General features: G+C 50.7%; 1 protein-coding gene across 2 annotated transcripts in view; it reads right to left on the bottom strand.

The window, feature by feature from the left end:
• Window positions 1–9,364: 9,364 nt before the first annotated feature.
• Window positions 9,365–24,682, bottom strand: part of CDH22 (cadherin 22) — a 98,874-nt gene continuing 83,556 nt past the window's right edge. For both annotated transcript variants that reach the window (XM_065414874.1, XM_065414876.1), the window contains 2 exons: window positions 11,697–11,948; window positions 9,365–9,903 (listed from right to left, as the gene is read on the bottom strand). In XM_065414874.1, the coding sequence (XP_065270946.1) occupies window positions 9,365–9,903; window positions 11,697–11,948 (791 nt within the window). The remainder of the gene's footprint in view (window positions 9,904–11,696; window positions 11,949–24,682) is intronic.

Genomic DNA, 24,682 nt, shown 5'->3' with positions numbered 1-24,682 from the left:
CAGTTCTCCAGGCCTGCAAACCTCCTCTGTGCTTCACCTACACGGAGCAGGCAGTGCTCGATTCACTGCCCAGAGGAACAGTGTCTTCTTAGCCCCTGCCTTGGTTGTGGTCGGTGACTGAGCGCCGGAGAAAACTGTACTTAGCTGTCTGGAGCCCACTGCATTATAAAAAGGGAAAAGGGGCAGAGCCCCAACTGGGGCAAGTCGGCCGCAGCTCCACTGGAGCCAATGGGGCCGGATCCCCAGCTGGTGTCAATCAATCAGAGGTAGCTCCACTGGAGCCAATGCAGCAGAACATCTACCAGTCTTTGACAAAACAGTTTCAAATAAAGTCAACATCAGCGGAGCTGCGAGGAGTCACCTCAGCCAAGAAGCGGGGCCGTCATAGGCTTCCTTCAAGACAGGTCAATAAACGAGTGTGTCAGAGTTACAGGAATGGTGACAACAGCAGCTGGATTTTCAAACAGCCTTTGGACTACGAGTGTGCACAGGTATTTGCATCTTCAGAGAGACCCACTCTGCATGCACGCGTGCAAACACACAATTCCCCGCTCTATACACACACACACAATTCCCCGCTCTACACACACACACACACAGCTCTGCGCGCGTGCACATACACACACACAATTCCCCACTCTACTCACACACAATTTCCTGCTACACACACACACACGCACAATTCCCCACTCTACACACACACACGATGCCCCTCTCTGCAGGGACTCCCGGGATTTGCAGAAACGGACATTTTTGGCTATTTTAGGGGGCAGCATAGGCCCAGTGTGACACTGGCCCTGGGTGTTGTCTGTGCACTGGAGACTGGCTGGCCCTTTGTGGGGGCGCTGCCCTCTGACATCTAGAAAACACTGCAGAGTTTGAGGAGCACTTCACTCTCCCCATTTTTAGCAAAGGCAGCTGCCTCGCTAGCCCCAGAGGAGGGGCAGGTTTGAGCCCTGGTGAAGCGTCTGTGTATGAAAAGAGTCAAATGAGAAAGAAATGAGGCTTCTCTTGAAGCTGAACAACTGAAGCTGGAAGGACCCTCCCCCCCAGCTGGGAGCCTCACTGCTGTTGAATTGTCCAAGCAAGAAGGAATAATAAAAAAGATGCGAGGAAACCAATGGAGAAAACACTCTTCCAAGCCTGGCCTGTGTTGTGGGAGGAGGGCTGGCATGAGAGCCCAGGGTGCACCTCGGGCGTGGTGTTGGAATCACAGCTCCTCTTTTTGCTAGCAGAGGGTCTGGTTTCTTGCTGGGAATTTGATGTTCTGCTCATTCATCCACAATGTCAAAAAAAGAAAATCCTCTGCATGTGTCTTGGCCTGGGCCTATTTCTGTGCTGCAGCTGGCTTCTGGGAGTCCTGCATCCAGGATGTGAAGCCTCTTACAGCGGAGCGCCTTGACAGGATGGCAGGTAGGAAACATCCATAGCTCCGTGCAAGACATAGGAATTGGCCACCAAGTCCGTAACTGTGCACACATGCAGCTGGGAGCCTAATGTGCTCCAACATTTGCTGCGATGGTGCCGTTCCCAGTGCTGCATGGACAAATGCCCAGTACAGCCTGATTGCTGCACATGCAGTCACCGTAACGGCAAGTGCAAATTTGCGATGCATCCACTGGGGCCATCCTGTCTCCTAAGGTGAGCAAGGTGCATGTACCTGTTCCTGGCACATCCTGGAATCCCTTCTCTGGTTACGCGTCGTGCTATCTGCTGTCATTAAAGGTCCTTCAGGAAGTGGATGATCTTGGGAACAAGATGGTGGGGGATGACTGGAGGGTAAAAGGGTCACATGAATGTGGTCCTTCCAGATCCAATGAGATGGTTTCAGAGCAGGGACTCGGGGGTTGAGTCTGCCAGGCACCTGGTATGTTTGTGGCCAAGCTGAATTCCTGAGAATGAACAGGGCGGATTGCACCTGGCTCCTGCCAGGCAAGAGGTAACTCTGGGAAAGATCAGGCCAGAATGGAAGGACTCAAACTACAAACAGTTCCGGACTATGTTCAGGAGAAATGGGTCTCTCTCCAATGCCCTTTGCCTGGTGGGGCTCTGCTCTGGGCTGGAGTCTGGCCAGACCTACCTGCACTGGAGGGGAAGATGCATCTCTCTTGTGGCATCAGAGCAAGCTGTAACCTCCCTGCAGGTCTGGAGGAATTGGCCAGTCAGGGATGATGGCCTGTGCTTCATTTCGGGGGTCTCAGAGAAAGTACCAAGTTCTCACTGGACTCATGTATCAGTCACTATGGAAGCCAGGACATATCTCTCTCCTTGCAGGCCCTGACCGAGATCAGGGCCCCGCTGTGCCGGGCGCTGCCCAGACCCTGACCGAGATCAGGGCCCCGTCATGGCAGGCACTGCCCAGACTCTGACTGACATCACAGCCCATCATGCTGGGCACTGCAGACACACAATGAGAGTGCTTGACACAGAGATTACTACCAAAGCAGACAAAGGCAGGAGATTTACACCCCATAGTACAGACAGGCGCTGCGGCCCAGTGAGAATCAGTGACTGGCAAAGTCACACACCAATTCATTGGACAGGAACTGAACCCCGCTCTCCCAAGCCTCAGCCCAGTGCCTTAACCACCAGGGCATCCTGCATGATCTTCCCTCTTTGGATTCCTGTTCCATTAACGGGCAGCACACTTGTTTGTGCTTGTATTTCCTACTTGTTCCACCTTTGGTTCGGATGCAGCTTGAAATGCTTAGCTGCAGCTGTACACAGACAGGGGCTTTTCCCCTACGGTGTCTTTAAAGGGGAGTTATTTTATGGGGAGATTTAATTTCTACCCACGTTATCTGGTGACCTATATAGATGCCACCACAGAATTTAATGCATTCTCTCCTCTCTCTGTGCCGTCCAGCTGCTGTGTCTTGCCTCAGACTTTTTATGAAGATCTGACTGTTGCATCCCCTCACTGCAGGCAGGTGCTCTCTTTCCTGGACCTAGTGTGAAAAGGTCGAGCTCACCTGCCACCAGCTTGCTGCTCACTCCCTAATCTGTGGTGCTAATAAAAGCACTGCTGTTGGATTTATCCTGAACCAAAATGAAAAATCATCTATTTGCATCATTTTAGTGTAAAACAGTACTTTAAAAAGCACCTGGACAGTTTTGCCCCAGCTAATAAATGAATACAGCAGCATTTCTATGACGCCCTGGGGTGCATGTGCGTGATGGGGTGTACAAACCCACGCTGGAGAACAAGGGGTTAGGACACAGCTCTGGGCCCAGGCGGCCCCACCAGGTACAGCCACACCTGCAAAGCCTGCACAAGCCGGAAGTAGGGCTTAAAAGGCCCTGGAAGGGAGCGGTTTGTTGCTCTGACCTGGAGGGGTGGGGGCAGAGGGCTGCCCATGAGCTCACTGACTGAGACCGGACCACAAAGACCTTAGCAAATCTACAAGGGGAGGCAGGGGACTGTGCAGATCAGAACCTTGATTTGAGATTCTTTGATTTACTCTGTGGGGAAGAAGGAGATTTGGGTAGGAAGTGGTCCCAGGGAGCAGCTGCTTAGCACCCCATGGTGCAGAGCATAGCTGGCCACCATTGGGCCTTGGACCACAGCCCGGTGGAGAGGGTGGGGGTCTGGGCTCCCCTACCCCCTCCAAGAAGATGTGACAACAACAGGGGCTTCACTTTCGTGGAGAACCCAGCAGGGGAAGACTCTGATTGGTCAAGGGCCCAGGCCCCAAAGTCCCCGTGCGAAAGGGAAGGACTAGAAAGCCGGGGCAGGGGAGTGCTGAAGAACAGTACTATACTGTATTTCAGGGGTGGGCAAACTACGGCCCGCGGGTCACATCCAGCCCATCAGACCATTTAATGTGGCCCTCAGCTCCCGCCAGGGAGTGGGGTCAGGGGTTTGCCCCGCTCCGGGCAGCTCCCAGGAAGCAGCCGACATGACCCCCCTCTGACTCCTACGTAGTACACGGAGGTGTGGCCAGGCGGCTCTGCACGCTGCCCCGTCTGCAGGTGCCACCCCTGCAGCTCCCATTGGCCATGGTTCCCAGCCAATGGGAGCTCCCATTGGCCGTGGTTCCCAGCCAATGGGAGCTGCAGGGGTGGTGCCTGCGGACAGGGCAGCGTGCAGAGCTGCCTGGTTGCACCTCGGAGCCAGAGGGGGGACATGCTTCCAGGAGCTGCTTGCGGTAGGCACCGCTCAAAGCCTGCTCCCCTGAAGCCCCCCCATGCCACAGCCCTGATCCCCCTCCCGCCCTCCGAAACCCTTGATCCCAGCCCAGAGCCCGCTCCTGCACCTCAAACCCCTCATCCCCAGCCCCACCCCAGAGCCCGCATCCCCAGCCAGAGCCCTCTTCCCCTCCCCCATGCTCCAACAGCCTGCCCCATCCCTGATCTCTCTCCTGCCCTCCGAACCCATTGGTCCCAGCCCAGAGCCCCCTCCTGCACCACCAACCCCTCATCCCCAGCCCCACCCCAGACATTTTTAGGTTCTGATCTTACAGAGATCCTCTGCTTGGATCCATCTGTCTCTGTAGAATCTCACTGGGACTCTGCACAGGTGGATTCCTTCGCAAGGTCAGGGGCCAAGGGTGGAATTTTTACACATTCAGCATTTTAGGGATGTCCCTCCTGCACCAGTGCAGGGCACACTGTGTTGTCATCATTTGTTCAAATTAAGACAGAAAACTCAACCTTTTTCGGAGGAACATTTTTATAAAAAACACTGTTTTTTCATGCCAAGTGCCAGCGAGAGGGGGGCAGGAACCTGTGGCGGCAGACACAGCGAGGTGCTTCAGTTCCACACCCTCTCATTGCTCAGGCACAGCAGAAGGATTTTGCTCAAACTTTCCAAACCAAGTCACCTCTGGATGGAGCCTGGGAAGCTCATCCACTAAGGTCTGATGGTGAAAATGATACATGCGTCTCCATGGCTGCACAGATCCATCCTGCTCCAATACCTCGGGTGCAACGTAGTAATACTACCTAGTACTTACCTGGCACATTTCACCCCCAAAGTGGCTCATGCACATGGCCAGGCAAGCAAAGGAGGCATAGTGCAGTACACAGAACAGAGGGGAAATGATCCACATGCTCCACTGCAGGCACAATTGGCAACTTCAAAATGTGGGCCCCCTTGTGTGCACTCACAAAACGAATTGCAGGTGGAAATCAAGTCCCTGTGCACTCAATTGCTGGCTTGTGCCCACAGCCAGGTCAGAAGTACAAATATGCACATTTGTCTCTGAGGCTCAAAAAGTGAAGGAATAAATTACTCCAAGGACAAGCAGGCGGCCCGGTGGAAATGCCCTCCATGAAGCAACAGACCATTCATTGTCTCCCGGTGTCACAGTGGCTCCTGTGGAGCAGCATGCCCGACAGACGTGCGCTACAGACTATTCACAACACACGTTGAATACCTGCTGTCACTCCAACGCAACAGGGCTTTCTGCTCCCGAAAAGCTGGAGTGAGACAGGCGCGTTTTATCATCAACACTCGACCTTTTTCTGGGAGAAGCTTTTTCTGAGGAGCATTTTAATAAAAAGCTGGAAATATCCAGTCAAGCAATGGCCTGTCGCTGGGAATCTGTACAGAGAGCAAACTGATTCTGCAGACTGCTCTCTGCTGGAGCATGGCCTGGGCCTGGCGTGTCCATAGTTTGCATAACAGGATTCCTCTCCTGCTTGCTGGGTGCTCTGCTCCCCTTGGCGAACTGTCGTTTACTAAGACCACATTAAAAATACCATACAAGAAAAGGAAACGAAACAAGATAAACTAAATCAGACTTGGGCTAGACGACAAGGAAATAATTTATTTCCAGGTCCTAAAAAGACCTTGACAAAATAACAAGGATGAGAAAATCAACCTCCTGATTTTGTTTGGATAGAGGGAAAAAAGCAAAGTGACGCCATCAAACACCCAAAGAGTCTGCCAGCTCCTTCCTGTAGGGGGTGCTCATGAGCACAGTGTGGTGTGGGAGTGAAGCCAGCAGTGTTGCCTGGGCACCTCTGCAACCCGATCCCAGACAGGAGCTGAGCGGGGCTGCTCCAGACCATTGCATTTACAGATGGAATTAAAAATAAAAATGCAGAAGAGGTTGTGTGTGTTGGGGAGGGGTTGGCTGGTGCAGGATGCACAATTGGAAGCCAGTTTGGTAATTCAGAATACATACCCTGTAAGACTGCATCCTCTGCTAGACAATCCCTGGCAATTGCATGAGGCCCTTCCTAAAGCAAAGGCCAGTTCAGCAGGGGATTGGGCAGAGTGGTTCATTGTCCCAGAGGGAAAACACAAAAAAGTTCCTGAGGAAAGAGAGGCCTTTCTCCATTCTCTTACTCCTGAATTGGTGGCATTGTCTGGGAGTGACTGAGCATGCTCAAAGGCAATGCTTTGGGGGTGGGAGGAACAGGTACCCGAGTAAAGCCTGTCTGACTGCCTGGTAAATGAAACAGGCCATTTATCTGGCTGCTTCTCTAAAATCAGTGGGGAAAAATCACAGTAAAGGACTAACAGACAACGTGTGGCATCCAGGACATGAGAGACTTGCACAGATACCAAGATAGGGGCAGCTCCCCCAGCCTTTGCAGCCATACTGAGACCCAGAGAGATGAGCAACTCTGCTTGTTCAAAGTTTAAATGCTGAATTCTGGCTGGCTTGGGAGAGTCTCCCAAAAAACACCTGAGTTGGGGACTCAGATGCTCAACAGCACGTGAGCCTTGAGTGGCTGCAGCAGGGGAGGGGGAACCTGTTGTTGCAGGAACAACAGGCAGAGACTATTATTTTTCTAACATGTCCTTCTAGCCCCCTCCATACCACAGCATGGGGGTTTCTCTGCAGCTCAGGGCAATACAAACTGCTGGAAAACAGACCACAATATAAAATGAACATGCACATACATTTATATTCAAACACAGTCTCCAAGGAATTGGCAACTGGGATAGAAAACACTGACGGTGGCTAGGCTAAGGGGACAAACCCAATGACTATGACAAGCCCCTTATCAGTTATGTATCAATTACGACATTGATTTTTCCCATATCAGCAGATAAGCTGCTGTAGCCGAGCTACACAAGAAGCTGCTTGTGTGCCCTGCTGAACAGGACTCCAAAACGTTAGCTGGGATTTCACTGATCTGAAGATGTCCCTGCGATACTCAGCATGTCCCTCAAATGCCATTTTGTGGACCGCGGCATTCGGGCAGCCAGTGCTTTCCCACCTCATTGACCCCAGTTCTCACCCTCCAGCACTGCTCTTTGCCGGGCAGCTCCGAATTAATGTTTCCTGGTAACATAAGAACATAAGAACATAAGAAAGGCCGTACTGGGTCAGACCAAAGGTCCATCTAGCCCAGTATCTGTCTACCGACAGTGGCCAATGCCAGGTGCCCCAGAGGGAGTGAACCTAACAGGCAATGATCAAGTGATCTCTCTCCTGCCATCCATCTCCATCCTCTGACGAACAGAGGCTAGGGACACCATTCTTACCCATCCTGGCTAATAGCCATTTATGGACTTAGCCACCATGAATTTATCCAGTCCCCTTTTAAACATTGTTATAGTCCTAGCCTTCACAACCTCCTCAGGTAAGGAGTTCCACAAGTTGACTGTGCGCTGCGTGAAGAAGAACTTCCTTTTATTTGTTTTAAACCTGCTGCCTATTAATTTCTTTTGGTACTACATTGTGCTCGTACTTGACCACCCCCTGGGGGGACCGATGGCTCACACTCTCTGGTAATTTTTCCTAGAGCCCCCTGCTCACCCTGAAATATAAACAGGACTCTTCTGCCAGCAGTTTCTGTGGACACCTGAAGGGACTTTCACTCTAGGGCAAACTTGCAAAAATAAATAAATAAATAAATAAATAAGTTGGGTTTGGGGGATTGCATGGCTTGGCTTTGCTGATGGCGCGTGGTGTCTGGCACCTCCACAAGGCCTGCTCCCAGAGCTGGGGTGGATTTGTCATCGAAGGCTGTGATCGACTGACCGATATTCAGTGGCTGAGGTGAAATGAGTTGTTAGTGTTGTCAGGCCTGTGCCTGCTGGAAAGTGCATCCACCTCACACCCACAAACGCAGCTGGCACTACTTGCCACTCTTGTTGGTTGCAGAATGTGGCTCAAGAACTGAATAGGCCAAAGAGGCTCACTCACTTCTCAGCCATCCAGGCTACCTCGTTTGGGGAGGCTGCAGCAGGCTGGCTGAAGTGCCGTGCCTGTGAGAGCGTACACTGCAACCCATACGAACCTGAGACCTCAGGCCCTGGGGCTGGCTGAGAACTTCCCACAGAAAGCGCTGTCCTTGAGGGATGCGCTGCAGTCCCTCTACTGTTACCTCTACGACATGGGCTCAGAGAGCTTCCTCCTTCACATTTCAGCATCACTGCCCACAGTCCAGCCACATAGTCATAATCCCGTATTAGTGATATCACAGTTTGTTGCCATGGGGATCATTGGGATGCCAGAACCTCAGAACAATGACTTCACTGTGGATTAAGCAGGAGGGGTAGTTGTTGGCATAAACATAAATATCTGTGATACATGGCAAAAATGGACAGGAAAATTCTAATAAAAACCATGAGGTGAAACCCAAGCCCAGTTCGGAAGCAAAGTATGTTTGACCCTAGTGTAAAAACCTCTCTTTAAAGGACCTGACCTAAGAACTAGCACCCAGGACCTCCAAAACGCAGCAAATGTAAACTGCTCCACTGATTGTAAGCAGCTGGGATCCTGCACAGAAACACCAGCTCGCCACAACTAGAGGAACTGAAATACAAGGAAAGAAGAAAGAGACTCAGAAAAATCAGTAAATATAAGGGGGAGAAAAACAGAACAAAAGTTAAAAGCTTGTTTCGCTCTGCAAGGAAAGCTCTTAAAAAAATCAAAGCACATCAAATGCTCTGAATCAAGTGACAAAAACAATTTAGACAACAAAAGGCTCCTCTTTCTTTCTTCCTCTCCTTAACCGGGCTCATTGAACAGATCGATTTAAATGATAATTTGTGGGGGGGAAATCCCATCCGAATTTTCTTGAATTAGATTTTCTCTTTCTTAAATTAACATGGAGTGCTTTAATGGAGATTGCTATGAAAGCGATTAGGATGGTAACAACAGCTCCTTTGGGCACTTCAGCCTCGCTATGTGTGTGCTACAGAGCCTCTAATAAGAGGCGGTTAACGAAGAGCACATCATAAAGCCATCACTCGCCCTGTCCAAAATGGTCCTTGATGTCTCTCCTTCCATGCCAGGGTGCGTAGTGGAGGGACTCTGCTATCTGGATGACATATTGTCCTTATTGTTTGACCTGAGCTTGCTTCCGCAGCAGCCCTCAAAGACATGGGAAGCCTGGAGAATCCCCAAGTTCGGAAATCATTCTCTCCGTCTCGTTGTGGGTTTTTGGTTAATTGTGGCTAGGATTCTTCGCTCTCCTCCTCACCTTTATGCCCGGCGTAGAGAGCCGCCAGCTGCCGGAAGCGCGGCCCCCAGCTGCTCAGATAGGAGAAGTCCTGTTCTGAGCTGGTGGACCAGGTGTTGATGGAGCTCAAGGACGGGACAGGGGAGTCTGAGCCCTCGAAGGCGTAGGTTTGGAACGAGTCGTATGGTGGGACAGACAGATCCTCGTCCGCCTGATCCACCTTCCTGCTGATGTAGTCTCTGAACATGGAGAAGTCCAGGTCTGGGTTCTGGAACCACTGTGGGAGGGCATGGAGCTCGGAGGGCAAGTTACTAGTCATGCCCCCATCTCCCGGCCCTCCCCCGCTGTCGCTGCCTTTGAGCTCACTGAAGTCATAGAGGCTGCGTAGGGCTGACATGTCGTAGGCCTCGGTGTCCTGCTCCCCACCTCCCTCATCGTTGTACTTGATGACATTGTCCCTCATGTCCTCATCCTCCTCTGACGTCAGATGGCTCTTGTGGTGTCGCTTCAGAGTGAGGATTAGGAGAACCAGCACTGGAGAGGGAAAGAGCCGTCAGTGGGGCAGCACGCCTGGGAGACGAGCTGGGGAGAGGGCAGAGAGTGAGCGTGAACGGCTCCCTCTCTAGCAGTGGAGGGGCTGCCTGCATTCAGGGCTGGTGTGCAGGGCAAGGGACATGGCGCCCAAATGGCCCATTCATGGCGGAAGAACATGCCCCCAGGGAGGGAAGACCAGAGCTGCAGCCCTCTTGGCTGGTGGGAATTGGCGTCACTGGCCAGTTCGCCAGCTGAGGGCCAGGCCCATAGCGACGACATTCTGCTGTCGCTGTCCCTGGGTCCCCAGTGGGGGACAGTGCAGGCTGGAGCTAGTGCTGGTCTCTGGGGTATGTGCCAGAGAACTGGGGCAGCTGCATTCTCCATGCTGCATAGCCACCAGGAGGGGAAAGTGCACCAGAGATGGAAGGACGGGCTCTGAGAGAGACGAGGAGAAAAGGGGGAGCAGGGCATGGCAGCAGCGGAATGGCTGGAGGGTGATTCTGGAGCAGATAGCACAGAGTGGGAGCAGCAAGATGCAGATGGGTCCTGGATTATCAGCTATTCATCCCATCACCTTAGCGCACTGATGTGCACTTGGTTTGTTTGTGGGCAATTAGGCAGAAATTTGTTTGCACTGCGTTGGAAAATGAAACCGATGTAAAGTGCACCCTGTGGAAAGGGTTTTCTAAAGAGAGACTTCTCCAGCAATGCCCGGGGTCCTGCATGTTCCCTGACAATGCTCAGCTAGCAGGGACACCGCAGGGTGGGAAGTGACTGTGTTGATCATCTCCGTTATTTTAAACATGAGCTGCTCCCTTGACATGTGCAACCAGGCCTGTGTGTGGCGGCCTCCCTCTGCCCAGACCCAGTCTGTGCCTGCCCAAACAAGGGAGGAGGCACGCTATGTGGAGGGATCTTCCTGCCCTATGTAACCACTGCCATCCCCAGAACAGGTTTCAGCCAGACCCAGTATCACAGGAGCCGATGACACTCCCAGGCATGGAGCCTAACGCTCAGGGAACAATTGATCAGTCAGACCAACGGGAGAGGCGGGGGCTCCTACGTATCAGAGTCATGACAGGGACTCGGACAACAATCATATTCCTTGTTTATTTAGACCTTAATGCTGACCCACCCCCACAAGGCCTTTCACTAGACAACGTCTTGCTGTGTCCAAGTCTCCTGTCACTGTTACCTTCCCTGGCTTCCTCTGTGTGCTTGGGACCCTGCTTGTCTTCAGTTAAACTGTGAGCAACTCAGGGCAAGGCTCAGCTCTGGGCGTCATTGCAACAGAAACACTGTCCCTTCTCTGCATAAGGAGCTCTCTGAGATGCCAGCACAAGGGGTGTTAAAAAACCGGCTAGCACAACACTCCAGCTTTTGCCTGTGTGTCACGTGGTCACGCAGGATGCTGGTCCATCTGCAGGTGGCTTGGGACACTTCCATAAACCAAGTTCTGGAGGCTCTCGGACTTGGCATGGAATGGGCTCCATGCACGGAGGCTTCTCTGGATGGAGGGTTCCTGTCTGAAATCAGCTCGGGCAGGCTTCTCCCTGCAGGACAGGTGAATTTACTGCCTCTCCCGCTCTGCAGAAAACCATCAAGGAGTCAGGTGGCAAAGGTGAGAAGCTGCTGTCGGGCCGGTGCCAAACAGCAGGGACATTCCAGCCCAGAGACAGCTGCACTCACTGATGTGTTTGTGAGAGGATGGGAGAAAGAGAAGAGAGATGTAGGGGAGGGAGGAGGGAGGAGAGGAAGAGCACGGCTAAAGAGAGGCAGGCTGGGACACTCACCGATCAGGATGAGGATGCAAACCAAGAGTGCGATGAGAGCGCCGGGGCTCAGCGTTGCAGACATGACGTAGGCTGTGCTGTTACAGGACTGGATGGCCCCTGTGCTGTCACAACCACACACCCGGATGGTCAGAGTCCCCGTGCTGCTCAGGGCGGGAGGCCCACTGTCCACCACCAGAATGGGAAGGAAGTAAATGTCCTGCTCCTGGCGGTTAAAGCCCACTCTCCGCGTGTGCACCGCGGCCGTGTTGTCTGGAGAGAGCAAGAAACCCACAAGCAGTGTCACCGCCAGTGCCCACAGAAAGCTTCACCAAACAGCCCTGGCCCCTTACTGCCAGCATGAGAGAAACATGCCATCCCAACCGCCCTCCTCACCATGCTGCTCCTCCCACGCTTCCTCTGGCTCTGCCCCTGGAAAAAGCAGCAATGCCTCCAACCCACCAGTGGGCCTGACATGCATTCTCAAACATGTATAGCAGGTGCCTATGCACCCAGCTGGCATGAACACTCCCACAGGAGCTGGCCTCTTCAGACTGCACTGAAAATACAGCCTGGGAGTCTGGTTGGCCTGAATCCCCACACAAGCCCAATGGCCTGTGGCAGTCTGGCACCATGAGCAGGGGCAGCCCCCTAAACCAAGTGCATGGCACAAAAGTGAGACTAATGGTGACAGGGAGATGGGAGGCAGCAGCAGCACATGGGTATCAAACACTCGGGTAAATAACACAAGGAAAGCAGAGGAAGCACAAACATTTTCAGAAAATCTTCTGATTGCTCCAGTGTCCATGACGAGGTTCTCATGGAGCAAGCTACCAGGCCTCAGACACTGAGAGGGGATCAAAGACCGTCACAAGATCAGAGATACAGCTCCTGGGCCAACTAGCTCAGCCCCTTAGCCAGGCAGGACTCGGGGGAGGCCAGCCGCAGTCTGAAACAATGTTTTCCTTGTCTCCATGTGTCAACATGCACCTGGAGCCATGGGCCAGGTCTACTGAGAGATTCCAAGGCCAGAAGGGGCCATTGTGATCGTCTGGTCTGACCTTCTGCGTAACACAGGCCAAAGAACTGCCCCAGAACGATTTCTAGAGCAGACCTAGGTCTTCGTCTGAGGTTCGGGGCCACCTCCGAACTTCCTAAGGGGCAGGAGGAACTCTTTGTAAGCTTCCAGCCTGTCATGTTTTCTGCCACCCCAGCCTCAAGGTGCTTTAACAATATTTTAAAAACTCAATCCATACCGAGGAGAACAGAGAGTAAAAACCAACCCCCAGGCAAAGAGCAGCCAGATGCTGTAACACCAGCTGCTTACTGGGCACTGACACTGACCTGGAAACTGGGAGAGTGATTCTAGCTCATAATCCAAGCTATCTGGAGCAACAGGACTGGGGAAAGGGGATGAGGGACAGCATGGCTGCCTTTCCCCACTTCTGGAGAGTCCTGACCACGGGAAAGCAGCAGAGAGGAAATACAGGAGGACCTGCACTACAATGGAAGAATTGTAACCAAAGGTCAGAAGTGGCTGCTGAATCTGCCTGCCCTCTTTACTGAAGTGTAAATGGCCCACTGCCAGCAGGGTGGCTCTGCATGCAAACTCCCTCCCCATCCCAGCTGATGTACGCTGGCCTGGCCCCTTTCTGTAGCAATCAGCTTTGCGATCGGCAAAGACATCTGCTCCAATTGTGGCCGTTATGGAAATGGGCATGTGGACTGGGAGCTGTGCGGGCAGCACGCTGTGTGAGTCAGGGTCGATGTGCTGGCCATGCAAAGACCAGGAAGTCAGGAGTCCATGGAGCTTGGTGTTGTTCCTGCTCCTGAGGTCTCGTCCAACCCTGATATTCTATGATTCTATGAGCTGTGGGCATGGCAAAGGCCTATAACCAGGAGATCGGGACAGGCCTTAGAGAAGTTGTGAAAGAGCAAGAGGAGCACAATGGAAACAAACCAATGGGCGGAGAACATTATGGCGAGGGCAGAACCCACCAGCAGCCAGGGGCCGATTTCCGTCCTGATCCAGCGGTGCAATGGGGCCAGAAACAAGAGAATCTGGCCCCATGGGAACTGCCCCAGAGTAGGGGGAATTCTTGGGTTGCACAGAGCTGGTCCAGTGGCTCTACCGCTCCCCTTGGCAGGCCTGGGAGTAGTTGGGGAAAATGAGGCATGGCAGGACTATCTCAATGTTCCAGCTCTTCTTGGGATGCTGGAATAGCCCCTTGCTTAGGTAGAGGCTGGAGAAGCCAAGGCTGCTCTAACTTACACCAGGGACTATCGGAGCCGCGAAAGTGGAGCAAGGTCCTGTGCTGAGCAGTTCGGTCACACCCAAGAACCGGGGTCACGGCTCACCCTGCCACTGTCCTGATGTGTGTCAAGCCATCACTTAGTCACACACACTTTGGCCTGAACACTTTGTAGCAAGGTCCCTGTTTTCCAGGGCTTGGTCTCCAGAGTCAGACTCTGCAGCAGACTCAGGTACATTATGAGGTTTTTATTGACTAAATACACCAATGCTGGAAGCAGTCAGCACAGCTTCCCTTCTGGCACTTCTTGGGATATTCTGCGCCTCTCTCGTCACTTCCCTATTGAGGGCGGGTGACTTCCACAACTCGTACTCCTACTCTGCCTGTTGTGCAGGCTGGTCGCCCCCGTGGTCGTCTTCCATCCAAAATAACTGCAAGCGCCAGCTTACCGATCTAGCTCTCGCGTCTCATAGCCTAGCCTCACATCCCCCACCCTCTCATCCCCCACATCGTTCTTAACTGGAGCAACCCGCACTAGGCCCCGTACAACCCCATTTCATTTCCTGTCACTGCGTCCAACTACTCGACCACGTCAACATCTTCATCTCCATTGCGGCGACATACTGATTTCCTTTCCTGGGGGTGCCCAAGTCGCTGTTCAGTACATGACGATGGGCTGAATTACAGTTTTATGCACTCTGCCTTTTAACTTTATTGGTATCTTTTTGTCACAGAGAACTGGGGTCAGCCCCCACCACTCTCACCACGCAGCTTTGGTTTTGTTCCAAGTATCACTCAGGAGGACACCATCAGCAGCAACCACTGACCCCGGTATTTAAATACTTTCACGCTTCTAGGCAATCGGCCTGTGATGTCCTTTATGGTGAGTCCTCCTCCTGCAGTTAGCACAGCCTGTCTTACCAGCCTTCACTCTAAGCCCAGCCCACTCACAACTACGTTGCCACTGTTCAAAGTTGGCTTGTAGGGTCTCACAATCTTCCGCACACATCTCTGAGTCCTCAGCGAACAGCATGTTCCCAAGCAGCTAGCTCCCTTCCTATCTTCTCATTTATCACGTCCATGACAGGCACAAACTGAAAGGGGCGCAACGCTGACCCCTGAGCTCCAGTACTTACTGGAAATTCTCTCCTGTAGACCCTGTTAGTTTGGACCAGGCCAATCCCACCACTGTACATATCCGGGGTAAGACAAAAGTACCTTCTGGCACACTGGCTCTTGCGAACTCCACCAGGCTGGTTTTGTTGGTACACAATCATACGCCTTTTCCAGGCCCACAAAGACCATACCCAGCTGCTGTCTCTTCTCTGAACTTCTCCATGAGTATTTGTAGCACAAATTCAGCATCAGATGTGCTTCTTCCCGACATGAGTCCATATGGACTGTTCCAAATTTAAACCATTCCACAGAGACGCTTTTCAAAAGCCTTCTACCACACCTTTATAGCATGTGACATCAGCTTAAGTGGGGGATAACACACACAGTGTAATATCTCCTTTATGTTTAAAAACAGGCAACACAAAGCTTTGATGCCATTCACCTGGCGTTTTCCCTTTCTTCAGGGAGATTGCCCCCCGTTATCAGTTTGCCACAGTTCTCTGTATTACCAGCGGATAACTGCACTGCAGACATTGTCAGGGGAACCAGAGGCTTTGGCACCTGGGCAGGGGGCAGCTGGGATGTCCAGCACATGGGAAACAGGAAAAAGGCATCTCCTCTTCTCCTTAGGGCACAGAACCTGCTTTAAAGAGCTCACGCTCACTCCGAATGCGAAACACAAGGCAACAGATTAGCTAGTTACCCATATAGCACATGCCATAATGCTGATGTTAGTCTCAACTCAGACAGGGCCAACGTTCACAGGGATTCCTTTGAATAGACACCACACAGACAGATACTGATTTTTTAACCACGTTTCAACATATTATAATTTCCCCTAGGATATGTCGTCCATGTGTCCATGTGAGTGACAAGGTGGGTGAGGCCTCCCTGCAATTGAGCCCCACGAGCCTGGATCAGTGGCCGTGGCCGAGCAACCGGGTCTTTTATTGTGGTGTAGACGCACCCTTTGCGACTCACGTGCCATGAGCTTCGTAATTCTCAAGTTGTTACTCTTGTGGGACGGCCAGCCTCAGGGTATGTTACACTGCAATGGGGCTGGCCTGGGTCAGCTGGCTTGGGCTGCAGGCTATTAAATTGCAGTGTAGACCTTGCAACTCAGGCTGGAGCTGGGCTCAGAGGTCGCATGGGCGGGCGGGTGTCTCAGAGCCTGGGGTTCCAACGTGAGCCCCAATGCCTACACTACTATTTTATAGCCCCACAGCCCAAACACATGAGCCCTGTCACTTGACCAGGGCTCTGAGACTCGGTGCCGCAGCTTTTACTACCATGTAGACGCACCCTCAGTTTCTGGGGTCGCCTGATAAAACATCTTTCATGAATGGGACGGAAAGCGACATCTCTGAGGCGGGGGATGCTGTGAGAGGAAGCAGCAGCCTGTCTGTAGGAGTAAATGCTGAGGAGCCGCCATGACTGTGAAGTTTTGTTTATTGTTATGCGAACCACTTGCATACAGGTAATAAGATCCTTAGCTTGCTGCTGCTGCTGCCTCAGCTCGCTGTGGTGTAGCAGGACAAAGGGAGGTATAAACAATATTAACATCACTGTCATAGCAGGGGGCTAGGACTCCATCTCTGTCCAGTTTAGCTAGACACCAAGTTAAGTGCTTGGCACTGTGAAGTAACAGGATGGAGAAGCACACTGTTATATTAATTTTAATAGAACACTTGCCAGTCCATGGGAAACTCTGAAGTTCTTGCATAATGACAGGTTTCAGAGTAGCAGCCGTGTTAGTCTGTATCCGCAAAAATAACAGGAGTACTTGTGGCACCTTAGAGACTAACAAATTTATTCGAGCATAAGCTTTCGTGGGCTACAACCCACTTCTTCGGATGCATATAGAGTGAAACATATATTGAGGAGATATATATACACATACAGAGAGCATGAACAGGTGGGAGTTGTCTTACCAAGTCTGAGAGGCCAATTAAGTAAGAGAAAAAAAACTTTTGAAGTGATAATCAAGATAGCCCAGTACAGACAGTTTGATAAGAAGCAAGTGTGAGAATACTTACAAGGGGAGATAGATTCAATGTTTGTAATGGCTCAGCCATTCCCAATCCCTATTTAACCCTGAGTTGATTGTGTCTAGTTTGCATATCAATTCCAGCTCAGCAGTCTCTCCTTGGAGTCTGTTTTTGAAGTTTTTCTGTTTTAAGATAGCCACCCGCAGGTCTGTCAAAGAATGGCCAGACAGGTTAAAGTGTTCTCCCACTGGTTTTTGAGTATTATGATTCCTGATGTCAGATTTGTGTCCATTAATTCTTTTGCGTAGAGACTGTCCGGTTTGGCCAATGTACATGGCAGAGGGGCATTGCTGGCACATGATGGCATATATCACATTGGTAGATGTGCAGGTGAACGAGCCCCTGATGGTATGGCTGATGTGATTAGGCCCTATGATGGTGTCACTTGAATAGATATGTGGACAGAGTTGGCATCGGGCTTTGTTACAAGGATAGGTTCCTGGGTCAGTGTTTTTGTTCAGTGATGTGTGGTTGCTGGTGAGTATTTGCTTTAGGTTGGGGGGTTGTCTGTAAGCGAGGACAGGTCTGTCTCCCAAGATCTGTGAGAGTAAAGGATCATCTTTCAGGATAGGTTGTAGATCTCTGATGATGCGCTGGAGAGGTTTTAGTTGGGGGCTGAAGGTGACAGCTAGTGGTGTTCTGTTATTTTCTTTGTTGGCCCTGTCTTGTAGGAGGTGACTTCTGGGTACTCGTCTGGCTCTGTCAATCTGTTTTTTCACTTCAGCAGGTGGGTATTGTAGTTTTAAGAATGCTTGATAGAGATCTTGTAGGTGCTTGTCTCTATCTGAGGGATTGGAGCAAATGCGGTTATATCTTAGAGCTTGGCTGTAGACAATGGATCGTGTGGTGTGTCCTGGATGGAAGCTGGAGGCATGTAGGTAAGTGTAGCGGTCAGTAGGTTTCCGGTACAGGGTGGTATTTATGTGACCATCGCTTATTAGCACAGTAGTGTCCAGGAAATGGACCGCTTGTGTGGATTGATCTAGGCTGAGGTTGATGGTGGGATGGAAATTATTGAAATCATGGTGGAATTCCTCAAGGGCTTCTTTTCCATGGGTCCAGATGATGAAGATGTCATCAATGTAGCGCAAGTAGAGTAGGGGCGTTAGGGGACGAGAGCTAAGGAAGCGTTGTTCTAAGTCAGCCATAAAAATGTTGGCATACTGTGGGGCCATGCGGGTACCCATAGCAGTGCCGCTGACTTGAAGGTATATATTGTCCCCAAATGTGAAATAGTTGTGGGTGAGGACAATTCCCTCAGATAGAGACAAGCACCTACAAGATCTCTATCAAGCATTCTTAAAACTACAATACCCACCTGCTGAAGTGAAAAAACAGATTGACAGAGCCAGATGAGTACCCAGAAGTCACCTCCTACAAGACAGGGCCAACAAAGAAAATAACAGAACACCATTAGCTGTCACCTTCAGCCCCCAACTAAAACCTCTCCAGCGCATCATCAGAGATCTACAACCTATCCTGAAAGATGATCCTTTACTCTCACAGATCTTGGGAGACAGACCTGTCCTCGCTTACAGACAACCCCCCAACCTAAAGCAAATACTCACCAGCAACCACACATCACTGAACAAAAACACTGACCCAGGAACCTATCCTTGTAACAAAGCCCGATGCCAACTCTGTCCACATATCTATTCAAGTGACACCATCATAGGGCCTAATCACATCAGCCATACCATCAGGGGCTCGTTCACCTGCACATCTACCAATGTGATATATGCCATCATGTGCCAGCAATGCCCCTCTGCCATGTACATTGGCCAAACCGGACAGTCTCTACGCAAAAGAATTAATGGACACAAATCTGACATCAGGAATCATAATACTCAAAAACCAGTGGGAGAACACTTTAACCTGTCTGGCCATTCTTTGACAGACCTGCGGGTGGCTATCTTAAAACAGAAAAACTTCAAAAACAGACTCCAAGGAGAGACTGCTGAGCTGGAATTGATATGCAAACTAGACACAATCAACTCAGGGTTAAATAGGGATTGGGAATGGCTGAGCCATTACAAACATTGAATCTATCTCCCCTTGTAAGTATTCTCACACTTGCTTCTTATCAAACTGTCTGTACTGGGCTATCTTGATTATCACTTCAAAAGTTTTTTTTCTCTTACTTAATTGGCCTCTCAGACTTGGTAAGACAACTCCCACCTGTTCATGCTCTCTGTATGTGTATATATATCTCCTCAATATATGTTTCACTCTATATGCATCCGAAGAAGTGGGTTGTAGCCCACGAAAGCTTATGCTCGAATAAATTTGTTAGTCTCTAAGGTGCCACAAGTACTCCTGTTATTTTTTCTGAAGTTCTGCCCATCTGGACCCAGTGGACATACCAGCAGGGAATATGCACAAGTCTACTAATAAGCCTGAGAACTTGGGGCAGAGAAATCTTGGCTCAGTGGGTCTGACCCTGGCCCCTGTCTGGGGCTTTCTGCTCACCGCCAGATCTGGGTGAGGGACTGATGCCAGGCCAGCTCTCGCTCCGAGATGTTTCTCAGATAGGAGTTTTGTGCTTTGGAGCTGTTCCAGTGTCTCAGGCAGACACCTATTTAGCTCTTTGTAAATATGTACTTAGCACCAGTTCCTAGTGTTGTTTGGGAAGCGCATCAGAATGCTGGCAACACCCATTTTGTTTACAGTCAGCTCCAGCTCACGTTAGAGAAAGACCTGCTACAACACACCGATTTCAAAATGATTTGTATAAGTACAGAATACAGACTACAAATACGTGTGAGTCCCTCAGTGAACGGCAGCTACTAACTTCAGCTCTGATATTGATGGAACAACACATGCAGCACTTTGAATCACTACGTCCATAACCCCCCAACCCCCCCCCCCCCCCAAAGGAAAGAGGAAGCATTTTGATTGTTCTGTCCACAAAGTCAAAACAAAAGCAGCCAACAACATTTAAATATCACACAGACTGTCAGGCACAGACCGAGCTCCGAAAGGCACAGCCCATAGAGGGGTCGGAGAACTTCAACAGATACACATAACTCAGTGGCAGAGAGTGAGACAAAATTAAAAGACTACAAAACTCTTTATTTCAAACTGCTTAACACACCGTTTTCTCTCCCTGAGCAGGGCCAAGCAAGCACCGGATCCAGAGTGGAGACCCACACAGATCTTCATGGCTATAACAAAAGCAGAAAAGGCCTGGTAGTTCATTTAGCTCATCACCAAGCCAATGCCGGACTACTGGTTAGACAGTCTGAGAGTTTCAACATTAGGCACTTTCCCCAGATATTCAGCCACATTTCCCTTTGCTCAGTTTAATCCCATAACTAACCCCACATCCCCTCCTTCTCTCCTTGTTTGGTGTTTACATCCTTCAGTAATTTGTAGAGTGTTCTCCTGGCCCCTCTCCTTAGCTGTTGCATAGCCAAATAGTCAGATGTATCCCTCTGTCGTCACAGGTCAGTCCTCTCCTCTGGCCCCATTGTCATCATCTTTGTAATGGCTCTTCTCTGAACATCCTCACATTTGCTAATTCCTTTGCAGAACTGAGATGCCTTAAGCAGAGGGCAGTATTCTCTCAGCAGGTACCGTCCCACCAGCGCTGTGCTGCAGATGATCATTGTGAATGTAGACCACAGGGGTCAAAATCATCTTCTTGATCCACAGCTTTTCAACTTTGAGGTGACAATGAGGTTCTGTATGGTGAAGTATTTGGGGCTCTTCCATGCTTGCATGTGTTTGCTGCCTGGCACACGCTAGGCAGTACTCTTGCATGCATCATCCTCTGCTTGTGAAGCCCACAAACCATTTCCCCCCCCCCCCCCCCCCCGCTACCATCTTACATTTCAAGCACTTCCCTTCTGTGCTGTCCCCAGATTGCCACATACTGCCCTCCTACTAATCACCTGGGTGATTGCTTCCCACATACGCGACATCACTTTTCCAGAGAGAGTCCCCTATTATTTCCTGCCCATGTCTTGCTCGCCTTGAGGACCAGACTAATAAAACAGGGCCCAAACCTGCCGTGAACAAAGTGTCCAGAACCCAGCCCTTGTTACTGGTACAGAACAGGAAAGTTTGGGAACACAAGTGATAACCATGTCACAAGTCATAACCAGGTATAGTAAAACAGGTAAGTCTCTCAGAGTCTTTCTGCAAACAAACTCTGCTGATGGCAGCAATAGCTCTTTTTTCATAAGTCAATCTAAAATAGGAGAAAAAAGAAAGCAGATGAGAGCAATCAAATCTCCGGGTTGGATTTTCAGATCCTCGCTCCTCCTGCACTCGCCGGGCCAGAATAAGCATCTGTCTTCCCCTTCTCCAACAACTGTTCCACACCTTTAGTATCCCAGGACATGCAGACTTTTTACAGTATATAACTCCCAGGTCAGTAGGCAACCATACTGCAGTTGTAGCTTCCCTCTGCCTTAAAGGTTTCTCTGAAAAGAATAAAATTCCCTTCTCTGACTTCTGTGGCAGGGCTCAGGTCTGGTGGGAAAGAATTCTTGATTGTTTGCATTTTACTTCTTCCTTACCCAAAATTCTCTGAGCTTCAGGCATCATTATTGCTCTGGCCCCATTGCCTTTTTCTTTGCCTGGGTAGGGATGAAGTGCTCCCTTTCCTTCTCTGTCAGATCAGTTTCTATGTCATGCAGAGTGGGTAACGGAATCTCCACTGGAGCTGGAGTATCTGTTACCTCTATCCTCAGGCACTCCCAGAATCCTGATTAAGATTTCCAAGTCTTCCATCGCCCATTATGCTGCTCTTAATTAGACCTTTAGAGAGTTGAGACATCTGCTTGTCTAGCCCCTAAGCTTTGGAGTCGGTAGGCTCCATGTGTCACTCCGTATTAGCTACCAGACTTTCCAGGCTGCTGAGATGAGATTCCCTCTACTCTCCCTTCCAATGCAGTTAGTATTTCTTGGAGAACATGATTTTTGGCCATAATTGTCTCAAATGCTTCTCTAATCAATTTGCTCAGGCCAGGCAGAGCCAGCAGAGGAGAGGCAGGAGTCCTAGGATGGTGACAACATCTGGAAGGCCACAGACTGGACGGGGCAGAAAGCCAGCTTTTTCCATTCTATCTTTGCCTTTAGGCAGCTCGACTGTTGTTCTGCTTCCTTCTGGACATGGCCACCCACTGGCTGTGCTTCTGCGAGGAGTGTAGAACAATGCCGCACCGCTGGAAAGGTTCACTTCAAAGCTTCATCTTTCAACACAGCGCTAGCAGATGGTGCTATGAGTGAAGCAGGCTCACTCTGCGGTGTTAGAAGAACAGGGCCCATGTGGCTTTGTCAGGATGGACTCTGAAAGTCCTGTGGGATAGGAGCTTGTATGGGGACTGGGTCAGAACAATACAACAAAGAAGCTGGCACAGAATGTGAAACTGGCACAGAATGTGAGTAAGCGCTCAATGAGCTCCGCCCCGACTCGCGGTTTTGCAGCTCAGCAGTAAAGTGAGTGAGCGCCCTGCAAACACCCAGGAAGAGCAGCAGCAAAGCAGGGTGACCCCTGCGGATACAAACGAGTGAACCATTACCAAAGCCCCTGGCTCTCACAGACAGGATAAGCAGTAAGTCAGCCAAAGCAAATAGTCCCCTACTGGTCCCCTTGCTTTAGGCCCTTTCTTTCTCTGATCAAGCATCAGGATTTCTGGAGGGCAACCAGGGCTCAGCCAAGGAAGCTGGGTCGATCGTAGCAACAGAGTGGGTGTGGCAGAGTGTGTGTGTATGAAGCAGTGAGTGTGGAGAGCGCAGTAGGAATGGGAATATTAATCAGGGTCCTTATTTAAAAGGCCCCTTGGTGGGTCGTGTCTGGGGGCCAGGCCACACGCCTTGGGAAGGGGGAGAAGGGACATGTGCCGCAGCAAGGCCTGGCCCCTGGGTGGGTCGTGTCTGGGGGCCGGGCCACACGCCTTGGGAGCCTCCACAGGGTGCACTCTGGGTAGTCAGAACCCGCCTGCATTAACTCTCAGCATCCTGCCCCTCTCTCGGCTGCTCAGCTGACATGCCTGCCTGCAGAAGTGGGGGCAGGATCTGGGCCATTAATTTTTAAAAGGAAATAATTTTCACTCTGGGCCCTTCCGTTTTCCCTGGTGTTTTGCCATCTTCTGCGGAGCATAATTTTAACTGGGTTAGATGCTACGGCTCAGTGGCCACTTTCCATCCCTCCCCTATTAGGTTTAGGCATATCCCAGCAGTTCTCAGCTCTAGCACATCTCTGTAGGATCCCTGGAAGCTTCTCTCAGCTAGTAGAATAGAGGCATGCCGATCCCCACTTGCAGCTAGGGACAACACCTTTGCATTCTGCCACCAGTAGGACAATTTGGCATTTGGTGTGTGCAAACAAATGTCACTTTCTAATAGCTGAAAATCTAATGCTCTGCTGACCACAGCCTCCTAATCCCATCCAGTCCCTCATCAAAATCCCACTGTCTCTGCCAGGAGCCTCTCTGCTCAGCCTGACAAACTCTTATACAGGGTCAAAGATGGAGAACATTTCCTGAGAGGATTTTGGTCCCTGTCATGCTGAGAGGATGAGTTACGCTCCTGATGTTGCTTTCTGCTGCCTAACAGGAAGTGAGAGAAGTAGGTGCAAAAAGATTTAACCAAGAGCTTAGTGAATCCATCTGTGCTGACATCCATCAGTGTCACTCCTTGGCTGCAGAAGCAATATTTATAAATCACGTTTCAAAACGGGCTACAAATTTGTACAAAGAAACAGATGGGCTGGTGGGTAGCAGTTTGTCACCACTGATATTTATATAGAGAAGGAGACAGAGTGCAAGAGGGGCCGAGCCTGGGAGAGAGACCGCAAGAAGGGGGAGAGAGAAACTGAAGGAGGCTATAGCAAGGGAATGAGTAGGACCGGAAGGGAACCAAAGAAGAGCGTGCTGGGGAAATTAGATTGGTTGGGCGGGGGGAGGAGGTGAAGAGGGGGAATTGGACAGAAGCAAAGGAGGGGAGACAGAGTGAAAGAGTGCAGTAATAATACATCCACCAGCAGCTTCCGGTTCTTATTATCTAATAAGCCATTGCTCAGCGACGTGTACGCCAGGGTCTCCAACAGCCCTCGGAACAAGCCCTGCAATTAAAGCTTGTTTCCAACCAAGGCAGAGAGGTGCTGGGTGATGGTGGCTTTTACTCCTTGTTTAGTGAGATGCCACAAGGAAAGTTTCAGGGATCACTCAGATTAATTTGCTCCAGCAGAGTGAGCCTCATCGTGCTCTCTGAGGAATCAGCAATCCCTTGCAGTGTCAGAGGAGAGAGTCTGGAGAAGGAGCCGGGTGCAAGCAAGTCCAGGGCTGCCCGAATCCCCGGGTTCCTCTTGGTTTGAAGCCCGTTGGTGGAGAAGCCCAGAGCAGCATGAACATGGAGCACAAATGCCCACACACTGGGGGAAGAGGGCTCTGATCATCTGAAATATTTATACGCATGAAAATGAGGTTGGAAAATCACTAATGCAGCAAAGGGCCACAGCAGATGCAGGGAGCTACAGAGCAACCTCCTATCAGGGAATGCGCTTGGATAAGTGTAACCTGACTGTGTCAAACAGCCCTGGCTCCCATGGGGGAGAATCCTGTCTCTCAGCCTGTCAGAACAT

The sequence above is a fragment of the Emys orbicularis genome, chromosome 12, assembly GCF_028017835.1.
Source record: "Emys orbicularis isolate rEmyOrb1 chromosome 12, rEmyOrb1.hap1, whole genome shotgun sequence".
Lineage (NCBI taxonomy): Eukaryota > Metazoa > Chordata > Testudines > Emydidae > Emys > Emys orbicularis.
This window is presented reverse-complemented; position numbering and strand designations above follow the sequence as displayed.